Source organism: Polyodon spathula, chromosome 6 (genome assembly GCF_017654505.1).
Source record: "Polyodon spathula isolate WHYD16114869_AA chromosome 6, ASM1765450v1, whole genome shotgun sequence".
NCBI lineage: Eukaryota > Metazoa > Chordata > Actinopteri > Acipenseriformes > Polyodontidae > Polyodon > Polyodon spathula.
Window position 1 is genome coordinate 58,394,813 of NC_054539.1, and position 17,870 is coordinate 58,412,682.

Below are 17,870 nucleotides of genomic sequence, written 5' to 3' on the forward strand. Positions count from 1 at the left end.
ACAAATGCACACCCTGTAGCCCTGGAGAGAGTCCAAAGGAGAGCAACAAGACTAATCCCAGGACTTATAGGATCAAGCTATGAAGACAGGTTGGAAGAACTGAATTTATTTAGCCTGAAAAAAGAAGGGTCAGGGAGGGGGATGATTGAAGTCTTTAAATCTTAGAAGGAGTTGACATTGTTAACCCGAACCAATACTTTAAGTGCAGTACAGAAACCAGGACCAGAGGATACAGCTGCAAATTAAGGTGTGATTGACTTAGGACAGATGGAAAGGCACTCCTTCACAAAGAGAGTAGTGAGTGTTTGGAATAGGCTACCTAGTTATGTTGTTGAGCAGAATCACTGATCTTTTAAGATTTGACAAAATTCTAAAATCAATCAGCTACTGGGAACTAGACGAGCTTAGAATGGCCTTCTCTGGACTAATGCATTACAAGTAGTGTCTGGCTGTTTGCAGTTGGCTTTTAGCTTTTATGGATTCAAGCTTGAACCTAAATACCTTTACAGCATGCAGATTTAGAACATTTTATATTTTTCTGGCGTCCTTTGTCTCTTTCTTTATTTTTGTGTTTCTGCGTTCTACAATGTAATACCAAATATGAATGGTTTGGATTGTACAGCAGTGTACTGCTATACATTCGCTATTTTTAACTGACTAAGGGTTATAATTTGTATTATAATAAATAAAAGGGGGGAAAAATCAATGTGGACTTTTTCATTTTAGGTTTTATAACAAACACAAAATATGTCACATGCACACACACTTGATAGAAGCAAACAATGCATCCACTGAAAAAAAAAAAAAAAAAAAAAACACCAAGACAAAAGCTCTGATAGAGCAATGAACATTTATATCATAATTTACATTTTTTGACAAGTTGCACATAAATAACAATGTAAACCAGTATGTAAACAAAAGAAACAGTTTGTTTTTTCCTCAATTGATTAAGCAGAAGCCGGGGAACCTTTGGTCATAGATTAAGAAAAGCTTTTAACTGCTGCACTTCTACATTCAGTGGTGCTGATAAATGTAGTCTACAGGGAGTGACAGTCTGCCATTAAGCTACTGCAATAAAGTATTTCTGAATTAATATTCAAATGTTAAACACTACAGACATGTAGTGTGTCCGGTAATAGAGTAGTGATGTTTTGGTCTGTGCTATACATGAAAGCAACAGGGAATTTAAATTAAAACAAAAAGATGACAATGCTACATTACAGGTTACAACCAAGAACCTCACCTCACACTTTGCATACATAGAACAGTATTGCCGCCTTATTGTTTGGTTTGCGAAAGAAAGTGAACTTCAGTTAGCTTTGAATCCTAATAAAACCCAAGTTCAAACATTTCTAATTTTGATATTGCTTTAGTTTCAAGGAATCAAAAGAACACATTGATTCTAAATTATAAAAAATAGGGTTCCCAGCTTTGCAGCCAACTTGCTATATCTAAAAAGGATTGCTCCCATTCTTTGGGCCAAGCCGAAAGTGGGAATTCTGAATATTTGGTTTTCTTCAAGCAGCAAAGCAATACATATTACAGCCCGTCCCCATCACCTCTGGACACACGCAATGAGGTAACTGTTTTTGAAACTTTACAAAATGCCCTTCTGTTTTCAATTAAATTAACCACAATTTTACACAAATACTGAGGAAAAAGAAAGTCTCACAAGGAAAACGTAACAGAACACTACACAATAATGTTTACACAAATTATCCCATGGTTAAACATTTCAAATGTCCACCTTTGGCAATACAAAACCTTTTTATTTATTTCTTTTCATGTTTTTTTTACAAAACCCTGAATACTGTTCTGTCTGTCACTTCTATATTTAATAGTCTTAGATTCTTCATAATGTGACAAAGAGCAGAAATCTACAAAGAATGGCCACAAAGAAAATAAAAAGTAAAACATATAATATATATTCCATTACAATGAATCACCAACCAAACATTTGTAAACACAAGTTTAATATTATGAAAAATTGAACTATAAATTGCATAATTAATTCCTTCTATATATATATATATTATATATATATATATATATTATATATATATATATATATATATATATATATATATATACGATACAAAAATCAAACAAAAAAATTAAATAATCATGGGTACAGGATTGTCTTTAACATAAGTGAAAAAGAGACTAAAACAGTTTGTGTCAAAGTCCTGAGAATAGAAGTCCCCTCACAGCAAGCCAAGTCTGTTATGCAGCAATGGAGAACATTATATATAACTGCTACAGACACTTAAGCTCTCAGAAAAAAGTCATAAATATCTTTCATATTTTCTTGAGTCAGTCTCAATGGTCCATGGGTTCTACCGTTTCTTGTTTGACCTTTACAGGTAAAAGAGGCTGCGGGCTACTGTGAGGCAACTTTATGACAGACATCTCGTTGCTGGGTTCACAAAGGCCACTGCTGGAAGAGAGTAGTCCATTCCCAATGCTCTTGTGGAAGGAGGCCTTGAGGTCCATCTCCCTCCAGAGCAGGTTAAGGATCTGCTTCTCAACCACACTCTCCATGTCCATGCTGTCCACTTCTTCTAGCCGGTCTGCGTTGTCACTGAGGTCGAACTTGTCGATCTCCTCGTTGACACGATTCAGCTCCTCCAGGGATCGCACGCCAGAACCGGGAGCGGCCAGACAGTTGCCCTTCAGGTGGGCCTTGAGGCTGCAGAGGTGGATGTAGGTCTTGTGGCAGTGCAGGCACTTGTGGGGGCGCTCACGGGTGTGCAGGCGCTTGTGCAGCTTCAGATGAACGAACTGGGTGAACTTTGCCGGACACAGCTTGCACTGATAAGGCTTCTCCCCAGAGTGGAGCCGCAGGTGTGTCTTTAAGTTGCTGGTGCTGCTGAAACGCTTGTGACAAACCTGCCGAAAAAAGAAAAAAAACAAACAATGTATTAATTCACCACTCTGGTACATCAACAAGGAAACACTGCTATAACGGCATTTGCAGGGACAATACCTATATAAGAATACAAGCAAAACTCGTCCATCGTGTTCGCAAATAAATCTAAATGTTTGCATAACTGCTAGTGCAGGTAAATGTGTCTTTTTTCAAATTCTTACCTGACATTCATGTGGTTTCTCTCCAGTGTGGACCAGGTAGTGCTTCTGTAAATGTGCTAACTGTGTGAATCCTTTGTTGCAGGTCTGGCACTTAAAGGGTCTTTCTCCACTGTGTACTCGAAGGTGGACCTGATGATGAGAAACAAATAAAATCAGGAGGATAACAACAGGGTCAGAAGCATCAGGATCAACACATGCACACAATCCAGAGATTTAGTAAGATGTAATAATGGATTAACATATTAATCCATGTCTTATTACTTTAAATTTTATTAAAAGATAATTTGAAAAATTAAGCCAAGTAAAACAGTCGAAAAAGACTTACTTTTAGGTTTGATAGCTGCCCAAAGGATTTGCTGCAGACGTTGCACTCATACTTGATCTTGCCATTCTGTTTCTTTAAGGGGTAGGATAGGGTCTTATAGCCAGTCATGTTGCGCTTCGTCTTGCTCAGGTTCATGGCTTCTTCGCTCCTGCTTATGCCCAGCATGGCCGAGGTAGATTTGGTGGGCGTGCAGTGATCCAAGGAGGTAGCAGCCATGTCTGCGTTGGATGAGCTGTTGCTGCTTGGGCTAGATGGCTTGTCCTTGAGGCCGGTGGCGGAAAAGGCACTGTTGGACGCCGGGATGAGGTCCCTGTGAGGCTCAGAGGAGAGTAGGAGCCGGCGGCTGCCCTCGGGAGGGATTATACCAGGCAGGGCTGAGTGGTTCAACATGTGCTGTGAGAGACGGCCCCCTGTCAGCAGGTTGTTGTAGGGGTACATTCTTGGAAATAGGCTGAAACTGTTCACAACAGTGCCGGCGCCACTGCCACCAACTGGATCGGCACCCAGCCCATTTAGGCTGCTGCAGCCAACCGGGTAGTGAGGTAACAGGAATCTGGAATAATGATGGGGGTTGTAGGAAGGCAAGAAAGCTGGGGAAAGGTGGCTGGGAGGTGTGTAGCCATGATAACTGTCTCTGTAGAATCTGTTCATGTAAGGGAAGCCCTCTTTGTATTCCTGAGATGAGGGGTTGGGAGGGGAGTGAATTATTCCTGGGCTGCTGCGAGGGCTGTTGTCGGAGCTGCTGCGGGCCGAGGGGCTGGGGGTGGCTGAAGACTGGATGGGAGAGTGGGTCATGTAGTTGGGGTGGTCCAAGCCATAAACAGCATTGGTGTTCAAGTACTCTTCATTGATGTGGGGAAGGAATGGGTACACCACCCGGGGAAAGAAGAGTCGCTCTGAACTGGGCTTCTTGGGAGAGTCCTCCAAACTCTTTGTGGGAATCACCTGGGGTTCACTGGCCTCCTTGCTGGTCATTCGGAGGATCTCCCTCACACTGTGCTCTTTCTTTCCTGTGCCTTTCTGGCTGAATCCGTCTGCCTCTGTCACATGCTGCTTTGCGTCCATAAGGCTTTGCTCTACGTTAGAGAAAAACAACAATCAAATAGTTCCATTCTTCTTTTAAAAAGCATTGAATCAGTTACATCCCGAAAGCTCCCAATTGCTGTCAGTCTTAAATGCAATAAACAAAATTTTATTGCAAGGTTGTACCTTTCTTCAACCTCTATAATCTTTTCAGGTGCTTTTTAGTCTTTTTTTTTTTGCAAAACAGAGAATTGTAGTTTTATCCTATTTTGAGACACTTTGGAAGTTACCTTTACATTAATAAATTAACCAGGTTTCTGTTCATTACTTAAACCAAAGTTTACTTTCAGTTTTAAGGTCCCTTTGACTAAAAAATGTAACTAAATAAAAAATAAAAGATACATTCAAAATAGCCAAGACAGAGCAGGATTTTATTTTTAACCTTAACACAACTGCACTTGCAATGCTGAGTCCTCTAGTATACATAGAGTGGTTTCACTGGAAGAGATAGGCATGGTGAGCGAGCCTGTGGCAAACCACAATGGTAGGCTTACTATCCAGTTCAATCACTTAGCAATGAAAACAAGGGACGGCTGTGGAGAGCGAGAGTGCTGATCGGGAAGTCAGCGGGCATGCAGCACAGCCTGAGTGTACACTGCTTGGCTGCTACACAAGAGACTTGGCAACACTTTTATCTTTGTTTACATTAAAACGCTGCATTAGATACCCCTCTCCAAATAATATTTGCACTTGAATTGCATTTCATCAGCCTTGTAGTCATCTTTACCACTCTTCCACTATTGCAAAGGTACTGATCTGCAGGGCATACTTTGCTGAAGTGGACTTAAAACCTGATTCCTCTGCCGCCCATACCTTGACACTGGCAAGGAACAGTGAATATAAGAATAGTTAAAACAGAGTAAAAGACAGCAGGTTAAATTAGCATTTCTTCTTCACTTCAGTAATTGACCAAGCAATTACCCAGCCTAACTGGTGTGCCACTTTCACACATCATTTAAAAAACTATAACAAATAAGAGCTGGCCTTTGCCGAAGGACAAAAAAGAAATGCAGCATTAGGCACAAGTAGGCTTGCATTTTATTTAGGGCTAAGGGTCTGCTGGCAGATAACATCAAGTCAAAGGCATGTACACGAATTTCTATTTGAATGGCCTTTTCCAACAAGCCTGACCAGGTTACCTTTCATACTTCACTCCTTTTTGTTTTGATAAACTCCTAGGCTAAGTGACAATATAGTGGCTTATCCTGTGGCATCTTTGTCTAGAGTTTATGGGCCATACCCTTAGTCTCATCAATAACTGATCCTGTCATCATTTTTTTTTTTTTGAAATCGTAGGTGGACTGAAGGATCACTCGAGAGCTGTCAGGTCAAAGTGCTTCAGGAAGAAGGCCTACAAGAGCTTCAAGTTGCCAGATTTGTGGAGCACTTAACTAGAAGGCAGGCTTTATGGTGACATAAGACAGCCCTGTCGGGCATTTAACACAAGGTGGGAAAAAAACAAAAAAAACAAAAACAAACCTCAATGCAGAACCTTTGCACTGAGTTTTCAATTGCATTTAAAAGAGGGTAAACATGTAGGGATTTCCTTCAACCAAGGTGCCACACTTTAAACCAAATTGTAGACCTAAAAGATTATCTTATTTGTGTGATAAGTATTAGAATCCTTTCCATTTACATAAAATACCCATTCAAATAATAAATAAATAAATAAATCAACCAAGTAACACTCCCTCAGCTATATACTTTTTAAACTTCAAAAACAGTCTACAGAGTACTGTGGTAACCTTTGATCGTATGCTCCATGTCAGTGGTTGGTTTCTACTAAAAGTTTTTTTTCTTTTATTCCCCCCCCCCCTTTTTTTTTTTTTTTTTTCTTTTTTTTTTTTTTAAATCTACCAAAGCTACATACTGTACGAACAGGACATTTAGTATTCTCATAACAAAAGCATGCTTTTTAACAGCACTGTCATAGATCTTCAGAGCCTCTTATTATTTTAACACTTCAAAAAACTTTGCTAGTTCAAGTATGGGCGAGTCCCACTCTTGAGTCCTTAGCCAGCATGTTCTCCTGCTACCCCCTCTCCGCCTTGGTATCAATGCCTCTCACTGAGCTAGCAGTAGTGAACAAACACAGTAAGTGCCACTATCAGGAAGGTACTGATCGGGGCAGTGATAGTGGGCTTGAACCTCCTAAGAGAACTAGACAAAAAGCAAACAGGGGCTTATCAGGGAGATCTCCATCTGTCAGTAGGGCTGGTCAGGCAGGAAGTTCAAGCAGTCATCAATGAACTTTTTTCTTCCTTTTAAAATAACAAATAAGAAAAGATAGCTGTGCCAAATAACTGTCACCACCTCCGCCACACATTTCTACAGTTGTCTTAGTAAACAGAGAGAAATGAATGAGCTTTAAAAATAAAAAAAATAAATAAAAAGGCTTTGTTTACTTATGGTGGTGCAATGCAACTTTAGCGTCACTAGAGAGCTCAGTTTTTTTTGTCTTGCAGTGCTATCAGGTCTAACTGTTCTGCTGCTATCTAGCTTTCAGAGTTTAAAAAATATCTTACTTTACAGGAGGTTATTGAGCATATGTTATTTTATTGTATCATTCTCTATATATAGAATCGCTTTGTGGTGTAGAGTTATAATATAATAATGTAGCACAATCTTCCCTCATGACAATTTCTATGCAAATGTTTTTTTTTTTTTTTTTTTTTAATCTTCTTTTACTAAAGCACACTGACTTGATTAGCACATTTGGGGTTTGTTTTTCAATCTTGAAAGATGTAGGTGTCAATAGTCATCTTGACCCAGTATTGGAGACACTTCTGTGAGTGTGCTTTTTTCTTTGCTGATTCACTTTGAGTATAAAACAATAACCTCCAGTACGAGTCTGCATTGACTCAAAACGTGTCTGAAAACTGAACCAAAATACGATGCTGTGGGCGTCTCTCCTAGAGAATTTCCTACAAAATTTAATGTACAGCTTAAAAAAAAAACCCCAAAAAACAAACACCTTTCCAAGTGATATCTGGATTGAGATTTGACATACTGATAAAAAGGCAGACGTAGAACCTTTATATAGATTTATACAGTCGAGTAAAATTCCATAACCTAATTTGGAAATGTAGTCATCACAAAGCATACAATAATTAGAGCTCTTGTGGCAGATACTATGATGTTGACAGTCACACCACACCTAAATGACCTGACTTTTACACAAACCTGACACTGGGATGTATTACTGGTTAGGTAACAACAGAAAGAATGTTTGGTAATCTATTAAGGACAAAACATTTTAATTACTGATGACTATGGGATTTAAATACTGCAGCCGCCCTAAATAGCTATTATAATTACATTATTTTCAGGACTTTAAGAGGTTTGCTACAATTTAGAGGGGCAAAAGCAGGAAAAAATGTAAACTGAAGTCAACAGTTTTCCTAATTTCCTAATAATCAGGCTAATAAAAACAAGTCTTTTAAATATTCTTGTGTGCTGGCAAGTAATAAATTCCTTTTCAAAATACTACAGGAACATTATGAAAATGAACCCCCCAGACATCTGGTTATCTGAAATCAAGACCGAGTTACTGAATTAGTTGTTCTTCCACAAGTTTTTGATCATTAAAGGTAGAAAGTACTTACTGAGTTTCATCATCATGAGTTCCCCAGACGGAGGGTAGTGCAGCCGTTCGGCGAATTCAGGGCAGTACCACACCAGCAGCTCCTGATTGGCTGGGATGGGCTTGACCGTGTAGAAGTAAATGTTCATTCCGTTCTGACAGGCAGCAAGGTTCTGCTCTTGCTGCGAGTGCGCAGGGTTCACGTAACGCATCCAGTTACTCTTCTCCTCGTTGAAGCCGTCAATGAAGTGGTGGAACTCGCCATTGGAATAGATCTGCAATTGAACAAAGTATTATTATTATCATTATTACACACACACACCGTATATAATACAGTTGGTGATAAAACTGCCATATTCAATTTTAAAAAACAAATTCTATCACCAGTACATAAACAAAACAAAACACTGTCAATACCAAAACAAACAACAAGGGCTGCAGATTTAAAATTTTATCCACAGAAGACAGGAAGAAATTTGAGTAGAATAATGCTTGTACTCTAAATTTAGTAAGAAATGACCTCTGCCACATGCAAAACTTTTTGCTTAACTTTCTGTTGAAAATTAAGCAGTGTACACTGACGATAGTGAAGTTTAAAAGCAATTGTTTTTTTTTTACAATTTTTAAAAAGTTATGTTTTTCCACTGTTAGTGTCGACACCTTTTCAGTTTTTAATAAACACTACTAGTTCCACAACTTCTGGCTGTTCTTACCATGTTTTATAACAAATATACACCAAAACTGTAATTCTCTCAGGTTTCTGGATGACATTGATATATTTATGTCACCAGAAACCCTTGGTAGAATTACAGCCTTATTATGCAGTTGGGTATGTATTATTCCTTATATTTTTATTATGCTACAGTATGATGAAAATATTTACATGTATACAGATCATCCCCTTTTATCCTTCCCTCTTTAAAAAAAAGATTTTAGGATTTCTTTATGCAGAAGGTTAAAACCAAAAGGTTAAATTAACCCTGCTTTCAATTTAAAACAAACAATATCATTGGCATTCTTGCAATAGATAAACATTTATATATTTATAATTTTTTTTGTCCATTATTGTGGAAAAGCATTTATATATTTAAAACTGGTTAATTACCTTCTCCATTATTATAACTCAGTGTTGCATTGTGACGAGAAGCCCACGCTATGTACATACAGGGCGGGGAAATGCGGTTTTCAATGCTCCCGCTGCACCTTGTTTTATCCACACCGATTGACAAACTGGGTGTTACTATTGCTTTAGTTCTGATTATACTTACAAAGATGTGAGTCAGCAGCGTAAAGCCTTAGCTTGACGTCATAAGACTCATAGTGAACCTACAGCTAGGCTAGTTTTCTGTTTCGGCAGCCTACTGACTTGCAGTTTCCTGTTGCACCCGCTAAGCAAAATAACTGTGCAGTGGAAGCATGGACTTGTTTTTGTATCTAAATGCTGGGAATGCTGAGCTTGTGCGGTAAACTATCAGGCAAACAGAAGCTCACCTGCCAGAACTGTGTTAATAATAAGGTGGCCTCCACGTCCAAAATTCATTCACAGAGCTCACCTAACTCCTGTTTCTGTAGCAATGAGCATGATTGTGCATGTTATTACATTGGAATAATAATAATAATAATAATAATAATAATAATAATAATAATAATAATAGCTTTGGGATCAGGACTTAAATGAAAAATCCCACTGTATCAAGGTTTATGAAGTGCAGGTAAACTTCTGAATTACTTTCTTTTTTTAGAAAAACATTTTTAGATAACTTCCTGTAAATGAGAAGGGGGAAAATATAAGTGGCTGCTTCAAAGAGATCGGTATGAGGTTTTCTTCTGCAGAGCATGTTTTTGTTATGAGAAAATGGAACAGTAAGAAGTTTGTGTGATTGGGTTTTTAGGTGGGGGCTTGTTAAGATTTTATTATTTTTGTTTATTGTGAGTTGTATTTCCAAGAACAGCAGTTCCATTACAGTGCAGACTTTACCCAAGAGGCATGTGCTTTCTAAAGTTACTAGAAAGCCTCGGTTACCTTTCCACTGTACTCTAAGTGATGTGCCACTGTTACTGGACATGGCAACATACGGTGGGAAGGAAGATAGATGTCATACACACGTGCATTTCAATTACTTAACATTAAAAGCAACCCGTAAAAGACAGATTTCATCTTGCACAGGGTTTACATGCAAACTAAATTCTTCATACCAGAATGAGACAGAGAGAGAGAGAGTTCTTAGTTTAAACAGGACAGGTTTAAAAAGAAAAAATCCCTTTATTAACTGGAAAGATTATATACTGAGAAATTAGAAAAATCAGTTTAGTGGTCAATTTTGGCTGTGTCTTCAGTAAGGGTTACACACTCTCCCTACTGCCCACTATGCTGATCATTATTAATATACTGTTATTATTCACAGTTTCTTCCACCACCTGGGCAGTATCCAGTCAGCCCCCACAGTACTCATTTTACATTGACTTCCATGCTGAGTCAACCTGAACTGGAGATATAACCTACAACCCAGCCACTGTAAATCACCTATTGCCAATACTACGTCATAAGGATGCTGCAAAGGAAAACTGAGTCTACCGTTTTTCATCAGAATGCAGATATTTAAATCATGAAATTAAACTATTTTTTCTGTGGCTAGGAGGAATAAGACTAAAAACACCTGCAAAAGTCATCAGTGATTTCTAAGGTTACATCTGCAAACTTGTAAAGGAATGCAAAACTGAATTATCACTGTAATTCCTTTCCAGAAAAGCAAACCTACCTGCGAGAAAAACAGTAGATCGTTTCCCTTTTGGTGGGTGCAAGACTTGTTTGCAAGAATCATGTGCCAGTTCCTAAAAGGACTAGACGTTTACTCAGCTAATTTATCATGTTAACTCATAACCCTAAACTGGTGGTGTCTTTGAACTTATATCAATTTATATGTGGTGTGTCACACTGGAAGCCCTCCATATTAGCTGATCTCAAAAAAAAGGAAGTGGCCGTTTTTTTTTTCTAAGCATCAACTCATCTGGAGAACCGGTTCCTGCATCAACAGGGAGCTTTTATTATCACTTACCCGCCAGAAGTACTTTCTGTTCGCATTCTTGGGAACTGTGTCAAGTGTGTAGGCCTCTCCTACCAGCGATCCGAAGCGAGTTCCCTTTGGGATGTATTCCCTACTTAAGACGCCAATAACCTAAAAGAAAAGAAATATCCTATTTAATACAATTCATTTTATTGTATAAAACAGTGCAAATGCGGGACCAACCACTGAGAGCTGCAACTGACTGTAAAATGACGATTCAGTTTCAACTAATTTTAACACCATACTGTAAAACAAAACTAACCTGTCTCATTCGTTTACCTATTAAATTTAAAATTTGTAAGTAAATCTTTCTAATTTCCCCCTGCCTGACAGCAGGAACCTTAGTAAGAAGCACAAACAGGAAACAATTCATTATTATTCACAAGAACAGCTAACATGCCAAGTGTCCCAAACAGTCTGTGATAGAGAGGGACTTTTTATTATTAAACATAAAAAACGGACAAGCTGCACAGTTTGTGAAGAGGAAATGGTACCTCGGGCACTTCGCTTAACAAGTTCAGGCCTCAGTGAACAACATTTTAAATATTACATTTTTGCTTAAACGAGCCAAACTTTCAAACATTTTGGTATGTTTAATATACCCTTGTCAAGGGAAAGCACTTGAGAAGAAACAGTGGAGGTACTGAAGTTTTTGATGCAATGATAACTACACTCACTTACTTGTATTTAAATCTATTAATGTGTTTGTGATGTCACTTAGTACATAGCTAATGATTTAACAGTCTACTATTCCTTTCTATTTAAACCTCCAGGCATCATGGTATCAGTATTAATTTGTTTTAATTAATTCAAAAGTATTTTGCATTCCTAAAACGTAAGAATTCTTCTAAAAAAAAAGATTTTTTTTCAATGTTTGTGGTTCATTTACACCAAAGTAAATGAAAGCCAATTACAGACTAAGACATCTGTAAAATAATCTTACGACATGTACATAGGAATATATATATATATATATATATATATATATATATATATATATATATATATATATATATATATATATAATATATTTTTTTTTTATAACATTTTCGCCAAAATATACCACAAACTAGTTTTCCATGACTGGTTTCTTAACCTTAAAAATGTATTCTCTATTTCAGATTTCCCCGTCATCTTTAGAAATATATTTGCATCTTGCTCTTAAGGTTTGAATGTGATCTCATTATGTTTATATTATATATAAAATGTAACAAAACAACTAAACCTACTTGTAAAAGGGGACAATGTGAGAAAAAAAGTAATATGCAAGTGATAAGGTTTTCTAAAATTGTTCTGAATTTAAACTATTCAGAAAATGCTCAGGTTTTATTTGGCACTAAAACCTGACAGGCAGATGCATTTGAAATTTTCCCCCTCAGTCCCCATTTGCATCCAATTATGCACAAAGAAGATTTCACATCAATACGAAATACAGCTCTTGATATTATATCCAGGTGCAGATATTGTAACTGGGTGCATCACTGTATTATACCAGTGCATTTTTAAACAGATTATTTGTGTGCATTAGTTGAAGTATCTACTTAATGATTTAAAGGATATTTCCCCTTTGCAGGGTGCGTTTCAGAAAATGCTAAATCATCTTTGGATCTTGGATATCTGGACGGGTCATTTACTTTGCTTAGTGGGTATCCGGGTTCCCAAACACCAAATGGAATTGGATCTAAATAAAGGAAAAAGAACGACAGAACTTTGGGAGGCTTCTTTCACAAATGCTCCGATATATAAAGAGCACTCTAGATGCAAATCTGAACTGGGCTAGTATTTGGGTCTGTTAAATGTAACATACTTAAAACTACTTAAAATCTTACAACCTTTTGTATAAAAAACAGTGCAGCCACTGGGTCTGCTGTATTTACAAGTGGATTTACCCTTCCTCATGGTTTAAAGTAAGCTGACGTGCAACACTCACCATGACTGCTTAAATTCAAGCCAGTCAAGAGAGAGCAGCGCTCACTGGCCAGGTAGCTAACGAATTATTGCTGACAGCACTGCTGCTGGCTCTCTAGTGGAAACAAGTCTCTGAACAGGTAGAAGGCCAGTTCTTTTCGGGTATCAGACCCCTTTTACAGAATCTGGGAAGCGCAGACCTTTCAAATCACCAAGGGGCATCTGTCTCTGTCAGGGGTCAAGACCCACACCCTCCCTCAACCAGAGTCCCACTACACTTTGCCCTGTGCGTCTATGTCTTTAGAGAAACTAAAGTGTGTGTTACACAACCTGGCAATTTTAAGGAGGAATTTTACTGTGTTTCCTGTTAATTCACATGCTAAACAAATCAAGTATGAGAGAAGTGCAAGGAACAAGTTTTAAGCTTTAATACTGTAATTCAAATAAGGACACATTTCTCTCTCTCTTTTTTTTAAATCTGTCAGTGAACTGTCTCAAAAACAAAACAAAAACACCCCAACAAATATGCCCAATGTGCTTGTGATCTGAAATGTTTAAAAAGTGGGGATTACTGTCGGCCGTTTGCTTAATCTCTTCAAAGTACACACCTCTCAATGGAACAGCATTATGGCCTGAGCCAATCATTTCTTTGCTGTTTTGAACTTCTGAAAGTCCTTTTTTATTAGTAGTTCAACCCACGCTTAAAGGGGGGGGGAGAGAGAAAATTTCCCCAAAGAATTAATAGAACATGTCAGTTAAAAGATAATTCATTTTAATTATTGCCAACATAAAAGTACTTTAGAGAAAACAAAACCAACGCAGGTCCATCAATGCATTCTTTCATAATTTAGAGTAATCATTTCTATAAATTAATATTATTCTTACCTTGACAGGACAAAAAAATAAATAAAACATTTATATAAAATAATGATGACTGTGCTTCTGTATTATAAAATAAACTAATGAAATAACTTACGCTACTAACAGTGCTGTAACCCTAACAAACACCTTTTTTTTTTTTTTGTTTGTTTGTTTGTTTCACAAAAAGGCATTATTCCCTTCACTATTTAGACACTGCATTAGAATTAGAAAAAAATATATATTTTTATTAAAACTGATAAATGATAGTTTGATTGTAGTCGAGTACACACGGTTCTATAAAACCTCTTGTTTCTCAGTTCTACTAGTATTGTTTCACTGTTTCTGTATTTAATGAAAGTTTTTTTTTTTTTGCAAAGGAGCACAATTTAGTACAATGGTTTGTAACTTTATCTCAAGCTTGCTAAAAACACTGTCAACAGCAGTGATAAAGAAGATTAATTGCAGATTTGTCATGTGCTGACATACACTCTCCTGAAACAATGGGTTCTTAGTATAAACTTGCCCCTTTATGCCAACAAGGAAAATGTAAAATAGGTGTCAAATTATATTCTTGTTACAAAACCCTACTGTTTTTAATTCAGTGTTACCTTTTATTTTTTTATCAACTTTTGTATTAGTGTGTTGCGCCTGGCAAAGATTAATGACACCATGCACTTACTGACCACACAGAGAGCAAAACTGTTTAGTTAAACTGAGAAATGTAATGCTCATCTTTCATCATAAATAACACAAGAAATGACTTGCATGGTAACTTTAAATGCAGTACTGAATAAATAACAATTGTCAAGTGCTATACAATTCTTATCTTCAAAAGAATAAAGCCATGATCACTGTCATTTATATATAAAAATAAATAAATAAACATCATTTCAGCAATCAGTTTGAAAATATTAAGCAGTAACAGTTTCTTCTATTTTTTTGTATTATTATAATTTTTTTAATTAAAAAAATAATAAAATAAAGAAATCACAAAAACAAAATCACAGAGTATGCAACATTCCTACCTCTTTGGAGTTTGGTGCGTGCTTGAACATCAAGTTTCTTGGAAGTGAGGCTTCAGCTTTAACACAGTTTCCACCGTCTGTGCTGGGGTCCCAGGTATAGTCATTGACAATATATGTGCACTTCTCTTCAAATTCTGCCTCGGTCCACTTTGTCATGTCGGCACCCTCCACGTCCATTTTCATGGTGCTTTCTGTTTCCAATGATCGCTCAATGCTTAAAATATCCGAGCTATGCTGTGAGGCAGCCTGAAAAAAAAGAGAGAATTCTTTAATCTGCATTGTCCCTCAGCCTGTGGTTTTCCACAGAGACGTGGTGACTAAGAGGCCAGTCTGTTGCACTTCGGGGTGCACAGAGAACAGGCTGAGAAAGGGGGTATTCCAAGCTTCCGTCATTTTGTCTGGAGACATACCACAAGTATATAGCCCCACTGAATGACCTGAGAAAAAATGGTATTGGTGCCTTACTTTACTTGCCAAATGAGATACCAGTACATGAACTTTAAAAATAGCTGCTGGTATATTACATGAGATTAGGTGTTTTACCATCAGATTTAGCCTTCATGGAGTACAATTCCAGATTGCCATAGTAAATCAACTTGGCTGTTTTTTTTTTATTTTACTGTGTAGAATTATTTTGTAGTATTACTGTATTATCCAACTGCTTGAAACCCAGTCCCAGGAACTACTGGCACCTTTCAAAACTCTTTGTTTCCTCCTGTCTCGTTTCAAAAACACAATACAGTAAAATGCTTTTAAATGTGTGTGTGTTTTTTTTTTTTTTAATTTTTTTTTTTTTTTTTTTTTTTTAACAACTCCAATGGCACCGCAGGTCATGGTCACTGAAGGTCTCTTCAGACTGTGGAAAAGTTGCCCCGAAAAAAAATAGTGTCACAAACATGGGAAGGAAGAGGAAGGAAATGCAGTCTACGTCTGAATGGAGCTAAAATTGGAAGCAGAGTACTGCAGAAGCGGAACCGGCAAGCCTTTCCAAAGAGAGAAGGGGGGGTACAGAAGCCTAAACTTTCCCACCAGCTGTAGAGGCACAAAAACAACCTGCGCTCTGACGTCCTCTCCAGAGTGGATGAGTCCGAGGACAACAGTAGCAACAGTTCCTGTCTGCGTCACTATGAGAACCAACTTTCAGAAGGAAACATGTAATCCCAAAGTCTGTAAATTACAAAAACTTCCGTTGCACGGCTCCGGACAATTTGTAATCATCATTAAAAGAAATCTAAATACATACATGCTCAAATGTAAGCAATGCTTTTCAAAGCCAACAAATCCTTTCCCAGGAACAGCCAGAAAACATGTTGCAAACAGCTTTCTTTTTTAATCTTAAAATGCATACTTCAGAATTTCAGGGAACTTCACCCGATTTGAGAGGCATACAACTAAAATAAATTAATAAAATAAAAAGCTCCAAGGACCATTAAAAAGGTACGCTCAGCAATTATGAGAAAAAAGAATACATTTAACCATAATAACTGTAGTAAAAAAAACCTTAGAATTAAAAAAGCTTATATAGTATACTGCTCAAATTAAATTTGTAATGATTTTTCTTCACTTTATTTTTGTACATTTGATTAAAACACACACACACACACAGACAATACAGGATGTTTTGTAAAAGAATCACTACAATCTGTCTGCAGCCTAACTGGCACACAGTAAGCATTAGTACTGAAACTAAAACCAATATGAATCACAGAAATGGTCAAAAGGGCAACTCTAAACTTAAGTATTTAATATCCCAAAATGAAAAAAGTAATTAGTTTCAATTAAATTCACATTTCAGTAAAAAAAAGAATAAGTAAATAAAGTACACTAAAACTCCTCCTCTTAAACAAACAACAAAACAAATAACCCTTAAAATGATCTAAATCCCAATTTAAACCTTAAACAAGCTTCTTCAGCAGTAGGTACTTACTGGGAAACTCGGAGCGGAGCCACACATAGAGCTGAATAGTTTGTGTTCACTCCTGTGCTCTAGACAGGTGCTGTGTTCGTGCCTCTCTCTTAACACTGGAGGGCTGCTGCTGTGTGGTGCGTCTTATTCTTTCCCTTGTTCTGACTGACTTCTCAACCTGAGCCTGTGTGAGCTAGTGCCTGCCTAGTAGGGGAGGAGCTATATACTGTATTCCCACTCCCTCAGGAACATGATACTGTTGCTTTCACAGTAACTGAAGAGATACATTGTGAAACCTTCTCACATCCGATTTTGTCACACACACGCCAAATAGCGGCATAATAACTTATTTTCTTAAATCATTCTGCTTTTTGTTTATTTTTTCTATTGAAACACTTCTATAGCTTTTGGTTTTCTGTTCCATCCCTATAATTAACATTATCATAACTCAAATCAAATCCATTTGATAATAAAATAATACTACATTAAAAAAAAATACAAATTTTAATAGTGCAATAAAAAATAAATTATATATATATATATATATATATATATATATATATATATATATATATATATATATATATATATATATATATATATATATATACACACCATACATATACTTCAACACACACAATACTTCAAAAAGGTATAATCCAAGGTTTGCTTACCAGGCTTGCTTCAATAAGCACTCCCCAAAACAATTTGGTGTTCAGAGCGATTAATTTATCTCTCCATCCTACATGACCCTTCGCTAGCCAAGGAAGCACATCCTGTGATGAGGGGGACACAATACTCCCACTTGTTTACTGTTGGGAGCATGGATCTTCATTCCCATTTCTTATTACAAAACAAACGCCTCACTTCCTCTGCTGTCCTTGCCTCTTCAGCACAGAGCATGACCCAACTGCAGAGGAACGTGGACTCACACACCTTTGAGAAGACAGATACTGTGCATGCACTGTGCATCAGGAGGGCTTTTTTTTTTTTTTTTTTTTTTTTTTTTTTAAAAGCGAGGGGG

General features: G+C 37.2%; 1 protein-coding gene across 2 annotated transcripts; it reads right to left on the bottom strand.

Annotated features, from left to right (window-relative positions):
• Positions 1-2,098: 2,098 nt before the first annotated feature.
• LOC121317401 (PR domain zinc finger protein 1-like) lies at positions 2,099-16,994 on the bottom strand. Of its 2 annotated transcripts, none has more exons than XM_041253293.1 (7): positions 16,868-16,994; positions 14,941-15,186; positions 11,138-11,257; positions 8,104-8,356; positions 3,416-4,491; positions 3,091-3,219; positions 2,099-2,889 (listed from the first exon to the last, which is right to left on the bottom strand). In XM_041253293.1, exons 1-7 carry the CDS (start codon positions 16,892-16,894, stop codon positions 2,320-2,322), a joined length of 2,421 nt encoding a protein of 806 aa, XP_041109227.1. In that variant the 5' UTR covers positions 16,895-16,994; the 3' UTR covers positions 2,099-2,319. The 2 variants fall into 2 exon arrangements, with proteins under 2 accessions (XP_041109227.1, XP_041109228.1); XM_041253294.1 differs by lacking the exon at positions 16,868-16,994 and adding an exon at positions 15,484-16,356.
• Positions 16,995-17,870: the final 876 nt, after the last annotated feature.